The 18,252-nt window shown below is 34.3% G+C and overlaps 1 protein-coding gene across 5 annotated transcripts; it reads left to right on the top strand.

Moving 5' to 3' along the window:
• Positions 1 to 395: 395 nt before the first annotated feature.
• On the top strand, positions 396 to 15,605 carry LOC117338220 (vacuolar protein sorting-associated protein 4B-like). 5 transcript variants are annotated; one of them, XM_033899478.1, is made up of 12 exons: positions 396 to 562; positions 2,701 to 2,812; positions 4,200 to 4,341; positions 4,585 to 4,673; positions 5,022 to 5,141; positions 5,452 to 5,489; positions 5,963 to 6,081; positions 6,573 to 6,803; positions 9,126 to 9,257; positions 9,553 to 9,640; positions 11,420 to 11,560; positions 12,139 to 15,605. In XM_033899478.1, the coding sequence occupies exons 1-12, from the start codon at positions 548 to 550 to the stop codon at positions 12,238 to 12,240; spliced, it is 1,329 nt and encodes a 442-aa protein (XP_033755369.1). In that variant the 5' UTR covers positions 396 to 547; the 3' UTR covers positions 12,241 to 15,605. The 5 variants fall into 5 exon arrangements, with proteins under 5 accessions (XP_033755369.1, XP_033755374.1, XP_033755371.1 ...); XM_033899480.1 differs by lacking the exon at positions 396 to 562 and adding an exon at positions 875 to 979; XM_033899479.1 differs by lacking the exon at positions 396 to 562 and adding an exon at positions 1,971 to 2,345.
• The last annotated feature ends 2,647 nt before the right edge of the window (positions 15,606 to 18,252 follow it).

Raw genomic sequence — 18,252 nt, 5'->3', positions numbered from 1 at the left:
ATATAAGCTGCAGTTCTTGAAATTCGGTATCTGTAGCAACCTCATTCGCTGATGAATATCCTTTTGTGTTCTGTAGCAGTATTGATGTTAAAGCACTGATTGAGGGGAGACAACTCTTACTAAATTTTATAAACTTTCCCAATCACACTTGCAGTTCCATGCCATATAACATTAAAGTTTGTCTAGGTCTACTTACAAGTCATCGAGGCGAGCTGGTGTTGACATACCATTTTGCCTTTCCTGTTAAATATATTAATGAGTAGTCGACATCCATTATACAATTTGACTCGATTTCCATACTCACGAACATAATTTTTTATATTACAGAACATCTTTAATGATAGTAGGGAGTAGAATATCTTATTTATTAGAGTTATTCCCCTTCCGTGTCATGTGATCAAATTTACCCGGAAGTGGCTATCCTCCATTTCAGACAGCAATGAATCAACCGAAGATAGGCGTCTAAAAACCGGGTTCTACCCTTGATATTAATTAAGTTCTGTCCATTATAACACAATATTTGGCACAACGTATCAATAATTCCTTCATGGCAACCTTACAGGTAAATTACGCCATAATTATTCACAATTTGTCAAGTCGATGACACAAAAGTCATGGGACATGTTCATATTTTGACTGTTTACATGCCAAAAATACGGAAGTTCGGCGATAGATTGGAATGAAATTTTGGCATTTTTTCGCAGAACTCCGATTGTCACATTATCGTTCTGAATTATCATATTCGATTACCAATTATTCATTTGTGAATTTCCAATGTTCATTGGCTTCGATACCAATGTAAACAAATCCACTTTATTTATATATATGTCGACACGCTCTCACGTGAATATATATATATGCACTGGTGATTCATGGTCATATCCAGAATAGGCATTGGTATTGATATTAGCAATAAGTACATACTGGTTTGACAGTCTGTGTATGGTCACCAGTTGGGACAGTCAGAACGGTGATGGAGGTATTTAATAATTGTGTTTTGCAAATAACTATATAGTACATGTATTCATTGTATAACATGTACAGTTATTGTAGCTAGACTGATGATTATTACTATGAGTGCTGACAGCTAAATGAAATATTGTAATATAAAGTTCTTCATTTCACAAATTCAGTGTGATAATTCAACCTGTATTGCCCAGTAGCCAGAACTCAATTAATATTTTGATTTGGATCTAAGAAATTTGTTATGCACTTCCACTGAAGGTGGAAACCAAAATGAGTTCCTATAATCTTGATTTCCATTTAGGCTAATGCTATGATAATTATAATATGATGCCACTATTTTGTCATCAGTGATGTTCATTGTCATTTTAAATTTCATTCTGAATCCATTTTTTATAGAAAGTTTTGAAAAAAATGACCATTAATATATTTTGTAACGGGTTGTTATACAGTATCAATACAGCAATTAAGATTATCTTTATTTTTTTTCGGAAAATATGTATATATTAATATAGTGTGCATATATAGTAAAAAAGGAAGCTGGCAATATATATATAAATTTCATTCATATGCTAATTTCAAAGCAAAGTAGATGTGACTGATTATATAAGGGTGTTCATTTCCAATGAAATTTAATTTGAATCATCAGTCATGCAACTGATCATAAATAACAAGTTAATTGTAAAAAGTACTAATTCTATAAAGGGTCATTAGTTATGGTTTTGTCTCATCACAATCTCCTGGTTGTATTCACCAATAGTTCATATCCTTTTCCTTCAAACATTCTTCAAATTTCAAAGGTTAAAATAAACTGTTGAAAGCATTTCAAAGTTATAATGTTTGACACAGTATATACGTACTGGTGATTATATCCAAAAATTGCAATTCTTGATTTTATTAAAAAAATAATGATAATATTAGGTGTACATGTATATGGTCATTATTTTCAGTTTCCTTTGTTTACTACTTACTTGATATGGTCTGACATGCATTTGCACTTACAGAGTAATGTAACTGTTTATGCTATTAAACAAATATATCCTCCTTAAGTTGACTTCTTTAAAACCAATACTGGGCACAACATGACCTTAATTAGCTGTTAATAGGACGTTAAACAAAATAAACCAAACCAAACCAAACTTCACGGCAGCTTTACAGGTAGATGATTCCAAAATCGGTCAGGGATGATTAAATTAATGACGTAAAAGTCATGAGACAAGTCTCACGTGAGGTTCTGCACATGTTATTAGTGGTCATATCTAAAAATGGCACTGGCATATTCCCAGGTTTTCGATGCAAGCTAGTACCGAACACTAGTTCCACTAGTCTGTGGTTAGGGTCGTCATTCCTGTATATATACGTAGGACGGAATGGTGTTTGAGGTATATATTTCAACAACATGTTATTTCAATATCCGGACTTTCAGCTGATCTGATCATGAAGAATAATGGTCCTACACATTTGAGGAAGAGATTAATCTGTTTGAGTTATCAATCTGAAATAAGTATATAGATAGAATCATCTTAAATCTCAGTGTATTGTATAAATGTAATACTAGATAGATATTTCATAAATGATTATTATTGATTTCTCCTGGTTTGAAAAGATGTAGAATTTCTAGATTTAGGAAGCAATCAGTGTATATGTACCAGTATTCATATTTCTTGAGAAAACACAGTAGTGATGATTATGTTAGTTTATAATATTTTCAGGTTTAATGATTGTTTTTTATTACAGAAAGCTATTGACATTGTTACCAAAGCAACGGAAGAAGACAAAAATAAGAATTATGAAGAAGCCTTAAAGTTATATGAACATGGTGTGGAGTATTTCCTGCATGCCATGAAATGTAAGTAGATTGAGAGTTTGTAATACTCGCATATTCTAATCACAAAATTTTGGCAGGTGAAGAATAATTGTGGATCAGATTTTGAATGGGCCGAATTCATAAGGATGTGCAACATTTTGAATTTTATGCTCTTAAAACATTGAATATGTTGTAATGAACAAAAATTTTGATTGGCGCTCTTATTTCATTTTATGCAAGAATATTGCTGAATAAATGCCTATGTTAATGGATTGAGTTTTTTGACCAAGCAAATCTATTGATATGTGAGGTAATTATTACTTCTTGTTTAAGATAACCTATAGTCATCATGTTTCATCCGCCGTCGTGCGTAAACTTTTCACATTTCAAACTTCTTCTCAAGTTCCACAAGTGGGATTGAGCTGAAACTTGCCAGAAATGATCCTGAGATGATCCTGACCAAGTGTTGTTATTTATCGGGCCGATCCGAAATCCAAGATGGCTGCCATAGCCGCCATCTTGAAAACACATTTTAGACTTCTTCTCAAGTTCCACCAGTGCTATTGAGCTGAAACTTGCCTGAAATAATCCTGAGGTGATTCCGACCAAGTGTTGTTATTTTTCGGACCAATCTGAAATTCAAGATGACAGCCATCTTGAAAAACACATTTTAAACTTCTTCTCCAGTTCACTGGTACCATTGAGCTGGAAATTGGTGAGGATGTTAAGGAAAGAGAGTCAACAAAGTGTTGTTATTTTTCGGCCTCATAGAAACTTTGACATGGCAGGCACGGTGACCATTTTGTAACATTATTGCGCAATCATGGTTTTCCTGAAAAACACCTATTTCAAACTTCTTCTCAAATTCCACCACTGGGATTCAGCTCTAACTTACCAGAGATGATCCTGACCAAGTGTTGTTTTTTATTGAGTCTGTCAGAAATCAAAGATGGCCACCATGGCAGCCATCTTGAAAAACACATTTTAAACTTCTTCTCCAGTTCCACTGGTGCCATTGAGCTGGAAGTTGGTGAGGATGTTAATGAAGGCGAGTCAACAAAGTGTTGTTATTTTTAGGCTTTGTAAAATCTTTGACATGGCAGGCACGGTGGCCATTTTGTAACATTATTGCCCAATCATAGTTTTCCAGAACAACACCTATTTCAAACTTCTTCTCAAATTCCAACAGTGGGATTCAGCTCTAACTTACCAGAAATGATCCTGAGATAGTGTTGATCAAGTGTTGTTATTTTTCGGGTTGATCCAAATTCTAAGATGGCCACCATGGCCAACAGTGCCACTATACTCGCTACAGATTATGCTTACTACAATAGTATAAGGGTCTTTAATTTAGAGTCAGATGACCGTTAAGGCCCTTGGGCCTCTTGTTAATGGTACATTTCTCATTTGTATTGTGAATCTTTTTTAGATGAAGCTCAAAGTGACAAGGCTAAAGAGAGTATTAGAGCAAAATGTATGCAATATCTTGACCGTGCAGAGAAGTTGAAGAAATATGTTTATGGTAAAAAGAAAAACCCAGTTGCTGATGGAGGGGGCTCTACAGGGGGGAGGTAAGTATTAATAATTGATGTTATATCATGTGGTGTCCTTACATTAATTTCATATGTGATTTCATTGAAGATTTTCCTTTTTGACTTTTTGTTATACTTATTCAGTAAATGTAAAAAATATGTTCAGTAAATGCAAAAAATATGTATACTATATGGAAAACAATGAACTTGTTGAAATAATTGATAAATGTGGAATTAAACTTATCTGTTCATTTATAAAGATACAACATCTGTGTTTGTCAGGAATAACAAGAAAGGAAAAGTCAGTGATAGCGACTCTGATGATGATAAAGGTGATCCAGAGAGCAAAAAGTTCAATGACCAAATTTCAGGTAATAATAGAACTTTAATTGTGCAAAAAAAAAAAGTGACAAAACAAGTTTTGATGACTGGTTTCATAATTGTTTTGAGCAGGTGTTAATTTAGAAATACAAAATATCAATTGTGACACATCAAAGCACTTAGTGATTTATTTTCAGCAGAAAATATTTTCCTCAAACAGTTTATGGATTGTGTCAGCAAATTTTGGGTAGTATGTGTTATAAAATGTATTAAGATATTTTTTATTTACCTGTTTGAAAAATGTATTAAAAGATTATTTATCTACATGTTTGAAAAGCTATTTGATATTCATATGTCTAATTTTTTTTTTAAATTCCTCTTGGTTGAATTATTTTCAGGAGCAATAGTAATGGAGAAACCCAATGTGAAATGGGATGATGTGGCTGGGCTTCATCAGGCTAAGGAATCATTAAAGGAGGCAGTCATTTTACCTGTCAAATTTCCTCATCTCTTTACAGGTGAAATTCTTGAAAATTATTTTGTGTGTTGGTGTAAAAAAAATACATGAACATTTATTTATGATACAGTGTACGTTACATGATGTACAATATGCCATTTCTAACATGACATTTTGTCATGAAATTGTGAATTATTATTTTAAGAATGAATTATTTTAGACAAGTGATGATTTGACCTGGATAATGATTCTATTTCCAATGCCAGTCAGAAAAATATCTCTGGAGTAGGATAATTGGTAGGATAGTTGACTATAACTACAATATCTAAGTTGATGTTTGATTGTATAAAAACATATATTTGTCAATACAGGGAAACGCAAACCATGGAGAGGAATTTTGTTATTTGGGGTAAGTTTTTCTTCTTTGTGCTTTGAGACTTGAAGTTTAAAAAGTTGAAATGTTTTATAGAACAACTTTAAAAGAAGGAATATGTTTGAATAATGTAAATTCTTCAATCAAATATATTTAATCAATAAATTTCAGGTAAAAAATCAAATCTACTGAAGAGTAGTTTATGATATTTAACCTTATAAGTGTTTTGGGAACTTCACTGTATAGAAAAGTTTGCAATATCTTCCATATTTAGCAATGAGACACTTTGACAAATAATTCCATATAATACTAAAATTCAACCTTTGGAACAGAAGAAGTGATGAAGGAGGACTGTTTGTTATTCAGAGTGGATCAGGAAATTTGACAAATGCTGTCCAACTCAAATTAACATCTGTACATGTAGTCTTGGTTTGAGAAAAAGGCATTTAAATTTTTATCTGTCGCTGATATTGATTGTAATCTTATCATTGTATGTGCTTTCTGTTTAGCCCCCTGGTACAGGAAAGTCCTACTTGGCAAAGGCTGTGGCTACTGAGGCTGACAATTCAACATTTTTCTCAGTATCATCTGCAGATTTGGTGTCCAAATGGCTCGGAGAAAGTGAGAAGTATGCATTTGATTATATTACAGTTTTATAATTCTTCAAGTTATCTATTTGACTTATTAAAATTGAGTCAGTCTTGATTATCAAAGCTCAGATTTATTCACTGGAAGCTTGTTTTATATTTAATTTACATAGATCTTATTGTTGTGAAATGAAAGAACAAAATAATCCAGTTACAATATCAGTACTGTTCTGTTTCACCAATTGTCTTCTCACTAAACCAACTAGAAAAACAACACATACATATATTAAATTATCTCTTTAAAAATAAAAATTAACAGCTTTGTTTTAGCGATAAGATGTCCAATGGCAATAATGTTGAAACTATAAAGTGTCTTAAATTTTATCCTGACCATGAACCTCTATAGTGTAATAATTTTGAACATTTGATGAAGTTCATACTGAATATGTAATTATCATGATTGAAATAATAAATGAAGCATTTCTGTGGTTTAAATAGGAAGCTGGTATAATTAGGTTTTACTATTTTACAGATTGGTGAAAACCCTGTTTCAACAGGCAAGGGAACACAAACCCAGCATCATATTTATTGATGAAGTAGATGCCCTCTGCTCGTCCCGTGGGGAGGGTGAGTCGGAGTCCAGTCGTCGAATCAAGACAGAGTTCTTGGTTCAGATGCAGGGAGTTGGTAATGATAATGACGGAATCTTAGTGCTTGGCGCCACAAATATACCTTGGGTACTTGACTCGGCCATCAGGAGAAGGTAATTAAATTTCAGAAAGATATATTTTGTGTGATTCTTCTGAAATGTTAAAAGATGTACACTAATGAGGTATAGTGAAATTAAATAGCACAGCCAATTAAATGGATTTAAATGAAATGCATATACAGTCGAACTTCGTTAACTCGAACTCGTAAAACTCGAATACCCTGCTTAACTCGAAGTACTTCGTCAGTCCTGGCCGAATTATCTCTTTATCCTAGTAAAAAAAATTCGGAAAATTCGAATTCGGAAAACTCGAAAAACTTGGATAATACGAAGTGAAAATTTGGTCCAAACAATAAAATTCCTACTTGAAATGATTGAATAACTCGAAGTATCATTTTTGTGTCCAAACGATCGGTGGTAAACGCCGGCATTTTTTCAACGTCAAAATTCCATTTGTATATGCTATTATAAGTGTTTCATAAATTCATTAAAGAAATTGTCGATGGAATCTTATAACAATAACTGTCGGTGACATGAGGTAATTTCCTAAGGCCGTCGCTGATAATAGTACACACGATAGTCAACAACTCATCTACCCGCTTGCTCAAGTGGAACTAATCTCTGACACACCGGTAGATCTACTCGGCTGATGTTTTTACAGTTATAGAAATGAAACGGTCACCGGTGCCTATTAAATCTTTAAACAGCTGAAACAATAGCGTAAGTACTGCTGAGGTGTTCAGAGTACGACTGTAACGGTCAGCACGTCTATTAAATCGGTTAACACGCCAACTTAGTAACAGTAACATTTTATACGCACCTGCACAGCCCAACTTCCTGTGCAAATACACATGGAAATGGCGTGGTAGTCGGTAAAACGTAAGTAGGACTACCAAACAGTATTTTATATGTCCAATACAAGGTAATGGTTCTGTTACGTTTTACATATAATCTGTGATAAATTTAAACGGTTATTTGATATACAGTCAAACTTGTAATAGCGGACACCCTTATATAGCGGACACCTGTCCATAACGGACACTTCCAGGAATCCCCAATGAAAATCACTATATAAATATCATGTATATAGCGGACACCTTCCTAATGCGGACAGCGGACACTTATTTTTGTCCGTAAAGTTGTTAAAAATTCTGTATAACAGACACGTGAAACCATAGCCGTGTTGATATTTGTGTGTAAAACGTTTCTAAATAACAAGCAAAGCCTTAATTACTCAACTCCCCTGGCAGCAATGCTAACTTAGGAAGCCACTTCATCAGTCACTAATTGTCCTGTTACCTGTAAGTTGCTGTAACAATGGGCAGTAATTACAAGAGAGTGACCGATCGCCATCGGCAGAGGTGTTTGTTTACTCAACCGGTGACAGCTAAGCTTAGCCATTCAACCATAGCCTAGACAACAAGAATGGTCAGGGGGTAATTAAATCATTATCAAGACCAACAAAAGAGGGACAAAGCAATAGTTATGTCTGTCATAATTGTTTTACTTACAAAATCCACCGTATGCAAATCTGACAGGGCAGGCACATGGTTGTCAGCCGCCATTTTCTCACACTCGGAACTCCTTGGAATATGACTACGTAACCTATTAAGAACAGCCGAAGAGTTCCGAGTGTCTTTGTATACACTATACTAATTTACTGAACCAGAAAACGGTATTTATTAAATTAAATCCCTACATGGATTTCAGAAAATATGTCTCAAAATAAATGCTTAGGGATTATAATTATCAGAGGAAAATGCACTTTCATTTATAAAGAGTTAATGTTGTAATAGAAAAGATATTTCAAACATATTTATTTTCCAAAAATATTGAGGATTAATGAAAAGTAATATTAATAAATTGTTATTCGGTCGAATTCCATTTTATCGTTATTCCTTTTGCAAACATGACATGTACATCAGATCGTTATTGAAGTGACTCAACTTCATCGAGACTGTATATCGGCAAAACTTCACCAAACTACAAGTGACAGAACGAAATATTACATAAACATTTCCATGTACTGACAAGTCTTAACAATCATCTGATGAGCGACAGAGCGGAGTTATAATGATTATATAATGTTGACAAATATTGACAAAACTTTACACCGAAAATGACAACTCGCTTAATTCGAACACTCGGATAACTCGAAGTTTTTTCAAGGTCCCGTCGACTTCGAGTTAACGAAGTTCGAATCCACTGTATACAGGTATTTTACTTTTGAAAATCGTAGAATTTGTCTGAATTATTATTTTCGATTCAACAATTCCATGCTATTTATTTGTTGTTTAAAACTTTGTATACTTTTCAGAAAATGATGAATAAATTGAATGGCAATTCTGATAAGCATTAAATATTTATTTCCCACAGATTTGAGAAGAGAATTTACATCCCCTTGCCGGAAGCTCCAGCAAGAATGGCAATGTTTAAACTTCACTTAGGTTCAACACCTCACAGCATACAAGAGCACGAGTTTAAGCAACTCGGCGAAGGTTCAGATGGGTAGGTCGTAAAGGTCATATAGGTGATATTTCAAGGTCACACATGCAATATTTCAACATAATACAGATAATATTCAGTTTTCATACAGATGATTTTCATAGTCATATAGATGATAATTCATGGTAATACAGGTTATATTTCAAGGTCATACATAGGATAATTCAAGGTCATACAGTTGATACAAAGTTATACATATATATATAGCAGTTATACATTGTAAGTGTACCGGTATTACCAATATGAATTATATTAATACCAGTTGATTTTATGACTCAGTATGACGTTTTCTGTATAGGTATTCGGGAGCAGATATAAGTATTGTTGTACGAGATGCTCTGATGCAGCCTGTAAGAAAAGTACAGACAGCCACACACTTCAAGAAAGTAAGTATATATCATAAGTTAAAGGAAGGGGGTTGGTGTTAACATGTCTAGGGAATTGTGATCCCAAGCCTCCTGCTAACATTATTAGTCCACTACCAGTGAAACGTGGGGGACTATAGGTTTCTTCTCAATCCATCTTGTACATAAGTAAATGTAGATACATGGTCCCTCCAGAAGTGACCCTAATGTTATTCTCTGTTCATTGTGTTCCCTAGGTACGAGGTCCCTCCAGAAGTGTCCCTAAGGTTATTCTCTATTCATTGTGTTCCCTAGGTACGAGGTCCCTCCAGAAGTGACCCTAATATTATTCTCTATTCATTGTGTTCCCTAGGTACGAGGTCCCTCCAGAAGTGACCCTTATGTTATTCTCTGTTCATTGTGTTCCCTAGGTACAAGGTCCCTCCAGAAGTGACCCTATGTTATTCTCTGTTCATTGTGTTCCCTAGGTACGAGGTCCCTCCAGAAGTGACCCTTATGTTATTCTCTGTTTATTGTGTTCCCTAGGTACGAGGTCCCTCCAGAAGTGACCCTAATGTTATTCTCTGTTCATTGTGTTCCCTAGGTACGAGGTCCCTCCAGAAGTGTCCCTAATGTTATTCTCTGTTCATTGTGTTCCCTAGGTACGAGGTCCCTCCAGAAGTGTCCCTTATGTTATTCTCCATTCATTGAGTTCCCTAGGTACGAGGTCCCTCCAGAAGTGACCCTAATGTTATTCTCTGTTCATTGTGTTCCCTAGGTACGAGGTCCCTCCAGAAGTGTCCCTTATGTTATTCTCCATTCATTGAGTTCCCTAGGTACGAGGTCCCTCCAGAAGTGACCCTAATGTTATTCTCTGTTCATTGTGTTCCCTAGGTACGAGGTCCCTCCAGAAATGACCCTAATGTTATTCTTTGTTCATTGTGTTCCCTAGGTACGAGGTCCCTCCAGAAGTGACCCTAATGTTATTCTCTGTTCATTGTGTTCCCTAGGTACGAGGTCCCTCCAGAAGTGTCCCTTATGTTATTCTTTGTTCATTATGTTCCCTAGGTACGAGGTCCCTCCAGAAGTGACCCTAATGTTATTCTCTGTTCATTGTGTTCCCTAGGTACGAGGTCCCTCCAGAAGTGACCCTTATGTTATTCTCTGTTCATTGTGTTCCCTAGGTACGAGGTCCCTCCAGAAGTGACCCTTATGTTATTCTCTGTTCATTATGTTCCCTAGGTACGAGGTCCCTCCAGAAGTGACCCTAATGTTATTCTTTGTTCATTGTGTTCCGTAGGTACGAGGTCCCTCCAGAAGTGTCCCTTATGTTATTCTCCATTCATTGAGTTCCCTAGGTACGAGGTCCCTCCAGAAGTGACCCTAATGTTATTCTCTGTTCATTGTGTTCCCTAGGTACGAGGTCCCTCCAGAAATGACCCTAATGTTATTCTTTGTTCATTGTGTTCCCTAGGTACGAGGTCCCTCCAGAAGTGACCCTAATGTTATTCTCTGTTCATTGTGTTCCCTAGGTACGAGGTCCCTCCAGAAGTGACCCTAATGTTATTCTTTGTTCATTATGTTCCCTAGGTACGAGGTCCCTCCAGAAGTGACCCTAATGTTATTCTCTGTTCATTGTGTTCCGTAGGTACGAGGTCCCTCCAGAAGTGACCCTATGTTATTCTCTGTTCATTGTGTTCCCTAGGTACGAGGTCCCTCCAGAAGTGACCCTTATGTTATTCTCTGTTCATTGTGTTCCGTAGGTACGAGGTCCCTCCAGAAGTGTCCCTAATGTTATTCTCTGTTCATTGTGTTTCTTAGGTACGAGGTCCCTCCAGAAATGACTCTGATGTGATAGTCAATGATTTGCTGACACCTTGCTCTCCGGGTGCTCCTGGTGCCGTGGAAATGAGCTGGATGGATGTACCCGGAGAAAAACTACTTGAACCTATTGTTAGTTTGGTAAGTATGATGAACACGGTTCAGAACAATTTTTAACAGCTTCTGCTTTTGTATTTATGCTCACTTCATAATCGACCAAATTGATGTTGTGTGTTCATAGTATAAATGTCAGGAGTGGCGTGTTTTGCCAATATTTTTTTCTTTTGTAAATGTGACAAATTTGATTCAATTGAATAGTTGGATATATTTTCAGTACACGAAAACATTTGTATATTGATTTAATTGATGGTTATATGAATGTTTAAAGTCTAAACAAGCTTCATTAAATGGATTGCTAATTATATATATATACTGATCTGAATAAAAAGACATTTCGTGTAAATATTGCAAATATTTATAGATAAGTTGATAATGAAATTTTATTAACTACTTTTGTCAAAATCAATTGTTGTTTGTAAAGTAGTTGGTCATGATTTTCTGTAATTTAACAGATGTAATACAAATTTATAATATTTACAAATAATATCATTATTGTTAATTGATTTCTTTATTTATCTATCTGCCTCTCTCCGTCAATAGTAGGGATACTAAATCATTCTTTATGATTTATATGTTATTTCTGTATTCCTTTTTTCCAGAGTGACATGCTTATGTCTTTGAGCACCTCAAAACCAACTGTAAATGAAGAGGATTTGAAGCGTCTACAAACATTTACGGAGGACTTTGGCCAAGAAGGATGATTCTTTGTTGCTCGTTTCTGTTGTGAACAGTGCTGTTACAACTGTGTTATGACTAATATTGTCAGGCATGGATTTATACAATTGTGCAGAAAATGATGATTTGCACAAAATAGTGCACACATGCACGTCCTGCGTCTGTGAAATGATGCTGAATGGAATAAGAATTTTTAGGAAGATCTTTCATCATTTCAGAAGAAACTTGTCACTAGAATATATTAGGTCATGCTTGATACTAATGAAGTTGGCCGTGGTTCATAAGTTACAATCATAACCATATCATTATGTAATATGTATTTACGAAACGATCTTTATTTCTTGTGCACAAAAAAGCTGTGACAATAGAACTTTCTTTGCTGATGATGTGATAGACTAGATGAATCAGCTTTATATGTGACTTTGAGGAGATAGAATGGTTTCAAGAGTATAACTGTATGTATACTTATTATCTGAAGAATTTCTTACCTTTATTCGATCCAAATATTAATAATAATTTAACAAACATCATCAAGGCCATCAATATCACATAGGCTACAAACAAACACATAGTTATTACATTTTCTCTCTAGTTGCAGTCCCTGTATTTTCAAAAAAAAAATCGGAAATTGATTTGGATTTTTGATGAAATAGAAATATGTATCCTTGTTCAAAATATTTGTGGCACCCACCTGACAATTGACTGATATTGAGTGGAACCTAGTAAATACCGGTAATCACTGGTTTGGGTTTTAGGATGCATCATAACGAGAACTATTTACCTGGTATGAAATTTCTCAATAGGGAGAGCATGGTTTAAATTCAGGAAAAAGATGTTACTAAGAAATATGCACGAGACTAAGGTGTGTTGTGAGTAAATAATGGTAAAGAAATCTTAATTTCTCAACAATCTGTCCATCTTTTCCTTTTGAACAGAGTATGGTAAATCCTTTATTTCATTTCTCCAGAAAATTAATGTTGACTGTCAGAGAATACCTGTTTACATCCAGGCCAGCTGGAAGAGTTGCTGTAAGTTATAATTAAACACTTGTTTTATGATTGTTGTAGAAATAAAACATACAATGGCCAGAGTATGATTACATGTTATCCTTTCTTAAGGTGATATGGTAGTCCTTTTTTTTGAAAGATTTCCCATCCTACAAAGATGTACACCGTCTAAAAAAGGGGAGACAATTCTTCCTGGGTTTAGTGTACTAGATATATATAGCTTGGTACACTGGAAGTGAACATGTTCTTCAAAATTCTATATTTTATATTTATTCCACACAGAGAAAAAGTTTGAGTAGAAAATATTAATACTGGGTTTCTGATATGAATAGCACTGTTTTACAGGAAGTATGCCAACAACAGAAAGCCCCCAACTTTTCATAATAGACTATTAAACTTGTATCTTGTTCACCAACATGCAATAATCTCCTTTTTGCAAATTTTACTGGTTTTGTATGTATGTTTCAAACACATCCTATAGTTTACCTATTATGTAATGTGATGATAAATATTTACTGTATCTACCTGGTAATTATAAACTAGAAATATAGGCATCTATACAGAGCTATAAATGGACCTGCCTTAGAAGAGTTAAGCTGATACTTAATTTTCCACACTTAGTTTTACTGAGCCTTGATCATGATGCTACACCAGTTTTCAATTTCATGTAAAAGAGCAATCTTTCCTTTCCTCTCTCTCTCTCTCTTATTCTTTTTGGACATTATCTTCCTAGTTATAATTACCTGTCTGAATGTTTTGTGAGGAGGCAGTATATATATACAAAACCAGTTAAAAACGACTATCCACATGGCCCCATTTTTGGAACATTTCATGTTAAAGAGTTTTCCTCAACTGTGGAACTTACAATTGCTCAGCGCTTTAAATGTTTTTCAACTTTGAAATATTTCCTAGAAACCGAGCCATGTGTATGATATCAACTTCTTAAGGATTTTATGCAAATAATAAAAACCATTTGGTGTGATCTAGCTCCTCAACCAGTCTTACTTCGAACAGTTTTATGATGCTAGATTTGATGGATATGTAAAATCTATAACTTCTTTCAATTTTTCTTTACTGAAGACACTGATTTACAAATTGTTTTCTTGTCTTTTTATATCTGTCAAAGAGGCCCAAGTGCACATATTACCAGTTATAATGCACTTGAACAGAGAAGTTATCTTGTGAGCAAGGATCGAGTGCAAATCATTTGAGTGAGATATTTATGGGTTGCATATTTTACTTCTCAACTCGCACAAAAATAAATAAAAACAATGTGACAACATCCCACGTAATTTTATAAATCACCAAATTGTGTATCATGAGCTGAAAGTTCTAAGACTTGTAGCTTTCACATGGACTTGGCACAAATCCCCGAGCAATCGGTCCATATGTATGTTTTATAGATACTATAATACTAAGTCCCTGTGTATAGCCGATTTGGGAGAAAAAATCTACCATATGCTTTCTGCATTATTATCAAACGATTAATATACAGAGAACGTTTTATGAAAGTTTCACTGAATTGACTATTATGTTGTAGAACTGTAAATAAAATCTTAATTCAAATTTATAATACATGGTGTACCATTGTTTCATTTTTTCAAAGTTATTTCACCTTACACAATAGCCTAACCTCTTCTTTATTGAAACTTTCAGTCGAAACGCTGCCATAACCCACACAACTGTACACATTATACCGGGGGTTAATAGTACTATAAATCCAACATTGGTATGGGCGGATACCCCGTGGGTAGGCCTAGTCTGGTAGAGGACTGGCAGCATCAGAACAATTCTCGTATTTTTAATCTGACATACACTTGTATTTAATATGAGGCAATTCTATTTAAAACCACTTTCTATCAAAATATTTGGACATCGAAAAAATTCTTTTTCCATGTATGCATATTACTATTTATCTTTTAATTTTTAAGGAATGTATGGGGAATTGTTATTAAAAATCTTGTGATTAGTAGGCTATAAATATGACGAGTTTTCGTGTTATTGGTTTAAAGTTTGTGATTTGTTTTCCATTTACACTGTTTGTACTTGTAAAATGACATTGAAACATTGGAGTTCTCTGAGCCTTGCATGTTTTTTTTACTTTCAAATAACTATTGGTTAAAATATCTGTTTGTCCAATATAGAAGGTCAGAAGATATGCATGCCAAATTGCATGATTGTACGACTTATGACTGAATTGTAACAAATTTAAATGGTTTGGAAAGTATAACCTAGCTAGGCAAATTGTATACTAGCCTACATACATTGAGAATGAGTCAATGTGAGTTTATTAACTTGTATTGTAAAATAGTGTATTTAAGAAATGTACATGCCTGTTTTTGAAGAAGACTTGTAGATATTAAAATCAATATAACAGTTGGAAATTAATTGATGTTAATGTGTGTGAAGATTCTATTATGAGCTTATGGAAAGGACTGGGATTGATGAGGCTCCAAACCTTTTATTGTCTCATCAATATGCCCCTGGAGACTGATTAATAGCAAAGTGAGGAAAGTAAATAACAAAATTACCCGAGATTCTCGAAATCACTTAATCACTTGGTTAGAGAAACTCTCGCTTCTCCTTTACTTAAGCGTATTCCTTATAATAAGCAGGTACTCGTACAAGTAGTAAGAAACCGTAGAATGGTACAGCTATAGTCTCGTAAAATTTGGTCATATAAGTTTCATCAGAAATGATTTGATCAGAAGAAGCATAATGTATATCAATGTTTACATTTTGAGGTTTTCACAGTTTTCGGACTTGATGCATACCTAACAGACTATCGTGAATCAGAAACTGAAAGAAAATGTGTGTTAATGAAAGTATACGGGGAATTCCCAAAAATGATAACTGGCTGCCGGTGTAACGTTGAAAATGGACCCCTGTGGAAAACGGAACCTTTTCAACGTTGAAAATGGAACCCGGATGCCGTGGAAAATGGAACCAAATATCAAATTTTCTTTTCATACCCGTGGAAAATGGACCCCGTTGAATAGTGAACCACATAAAAGTATTGGATCTCGGTACCAGTTTATATTGTCATAGACGTTGCGATAAGATATGCTTACATGATACAATGTATAAACGATATTGAAAGACATTGGTAAAATAAAATGGCCTGTGACCTCAGGTGACCTTTGATATCACATTAGGCTGTTATGAGAAGTGTATATGAAATGTATATAATACCTATGTACATTGATTAACACTTTAACTCGTGACAATTGGTGACCAAGATAATGACCATTAGCATCACTTTAAATAAGATGTCCCTATACAAGCTAGTACACGATATTGATTGACATTGATTAACAATTTGACCTTTGACCCTTGGTGACCCATATAATGACCTTTGCTATAACTCATCACTTTTATAGGATATTCATATGACATGTACACGATATTGGTCAACATTGATAAAAAATTTAACCTTTGACCTTTGGTGACCCAGATAATGACCTTTGGTATAACTTATCACAATTATAAGATATGCATATGAAATGTATATGACATTGGTCCAAATTAATTAAGAATTTGACGTGTGACCTTTGGTGACCAATGTTATGACCTTTGGTACAACTTATCACTATATATGATAAGATATTGATATGACACGTACACGATATTATCGACACTGATTAACAGTTTGACCTGTGACCTTTGGTGACCCATATAATGACCTTTGGTATAACTCATCATTGTTATCAGATATGCATATGACATGTACACGATATTGATCGACATTGGTTGTTAATTTGACCTGTGAGCTTTGGTGACCCATATAATGACCTTTGGTATATCTTCAAACTGCAATATGATATACATGTACAATTTATACGATATTGATCGAAACTGTATATGCGTTCTTAATACCGTACTTCATGAAACTAAATCAATTAAATCTCTAATACTTACGATTCAATTATCTAAATATATACGTTCTTAATACTATGTCATCAACACTAAATTAATTAATTCCCTAATACTTACAGAAACATTACTTAGATATATACGTTCTTAATACCGTACTTCATGAACACTAAATTAATTAAAACCCTAATGCTTTCGACTGTATTACTTAAATATATACGTTCTGCACGAGGAAATTTTGAAAAGATAGCGATCGTGGAGACATTGGGGAAGAGCGGCGCCAAGGTTCACATCGCCGAGATTTGCAGAAGAGGAGATTTTTCCAAGGCACCAGGGCTCACGGAAGCATCATTCAATAGACACAGGAATGCCATCAACAGGCTGTTGATAGGGAGATACGGGAAGTGTATTGTGAAGATCCCTCTGCAGTATCCTGCCGATTACGATAACAAACTTGTACATTTTTCAGACTATGAGATTAGGAAGTATTTTTTTATGGTTAGGAGAGTGTTTTTACGGTGCTAGCTATACTCACTTTTGTGTGTACGTGTATATACATGTATATATGTTCACGTTTACTTAGCTTGCTATTTATGTAAATGGAAATGTTGAATATAGGTAATGAGTACATGAATATGTAAGATTTGCATGTGTGTGAAGTTTATAATTATTTTCAGATCGGTTGAATTTGTACAATTGTAATGTTCATAATATTTAATTTTCATCGTGTAATTATGTGTTGTAACAATTAATGGGCGGTCTACAAATATGTATATATATTCTTCGTAATTATTTTCAGGTTGATCTCATTATTATTTACTGTATGGTCTTAAATTGTGTGATATTTAAAAAGATGTAATTTTAATAAACATGTACAGGTTAAGGTAAAACGAAATTGAGTTTCTTTTTGATTGATGAACAATGAGATGCTTCGTTCAGATTGATCTATATATTAAAGATTATAACTCGATCTGCTATCCGTAGAAATATATCTAGCAAACATAATGTGTTCTAATTTGTATTAGAAATACGTAGCGAACCATATACAGAGTTTTGATATAAATGCCAAGCGTTAATAAAAAATTAAATTAAAATACTATGGAAATATGAAAAACAAGTAAGTAGTAAAAAAAAACAAAAAAAACCAGATTTGCTTCA

The sequence above is a fragment of the Pecten maximus genome, chromosome 11, assembly GCF_902652985.1.
Source record: "Pecten maximus chromosome 11, xPecMax1.1, whole genome shotgun sequence".
In the NCBI taxonomy this organism is placed as follows: domain Eukaryota; kingdom Metazoa; phylum Mollusca; class Bivalvia; order Pectinida; family Pectinidae; genus Pecten; species Pecten maximus.
The sequence above is the reverse complement of the archived record's forward strand: the minus strand, read 5'-3'. Positions and strand labels throughout refer to the sequence as shown.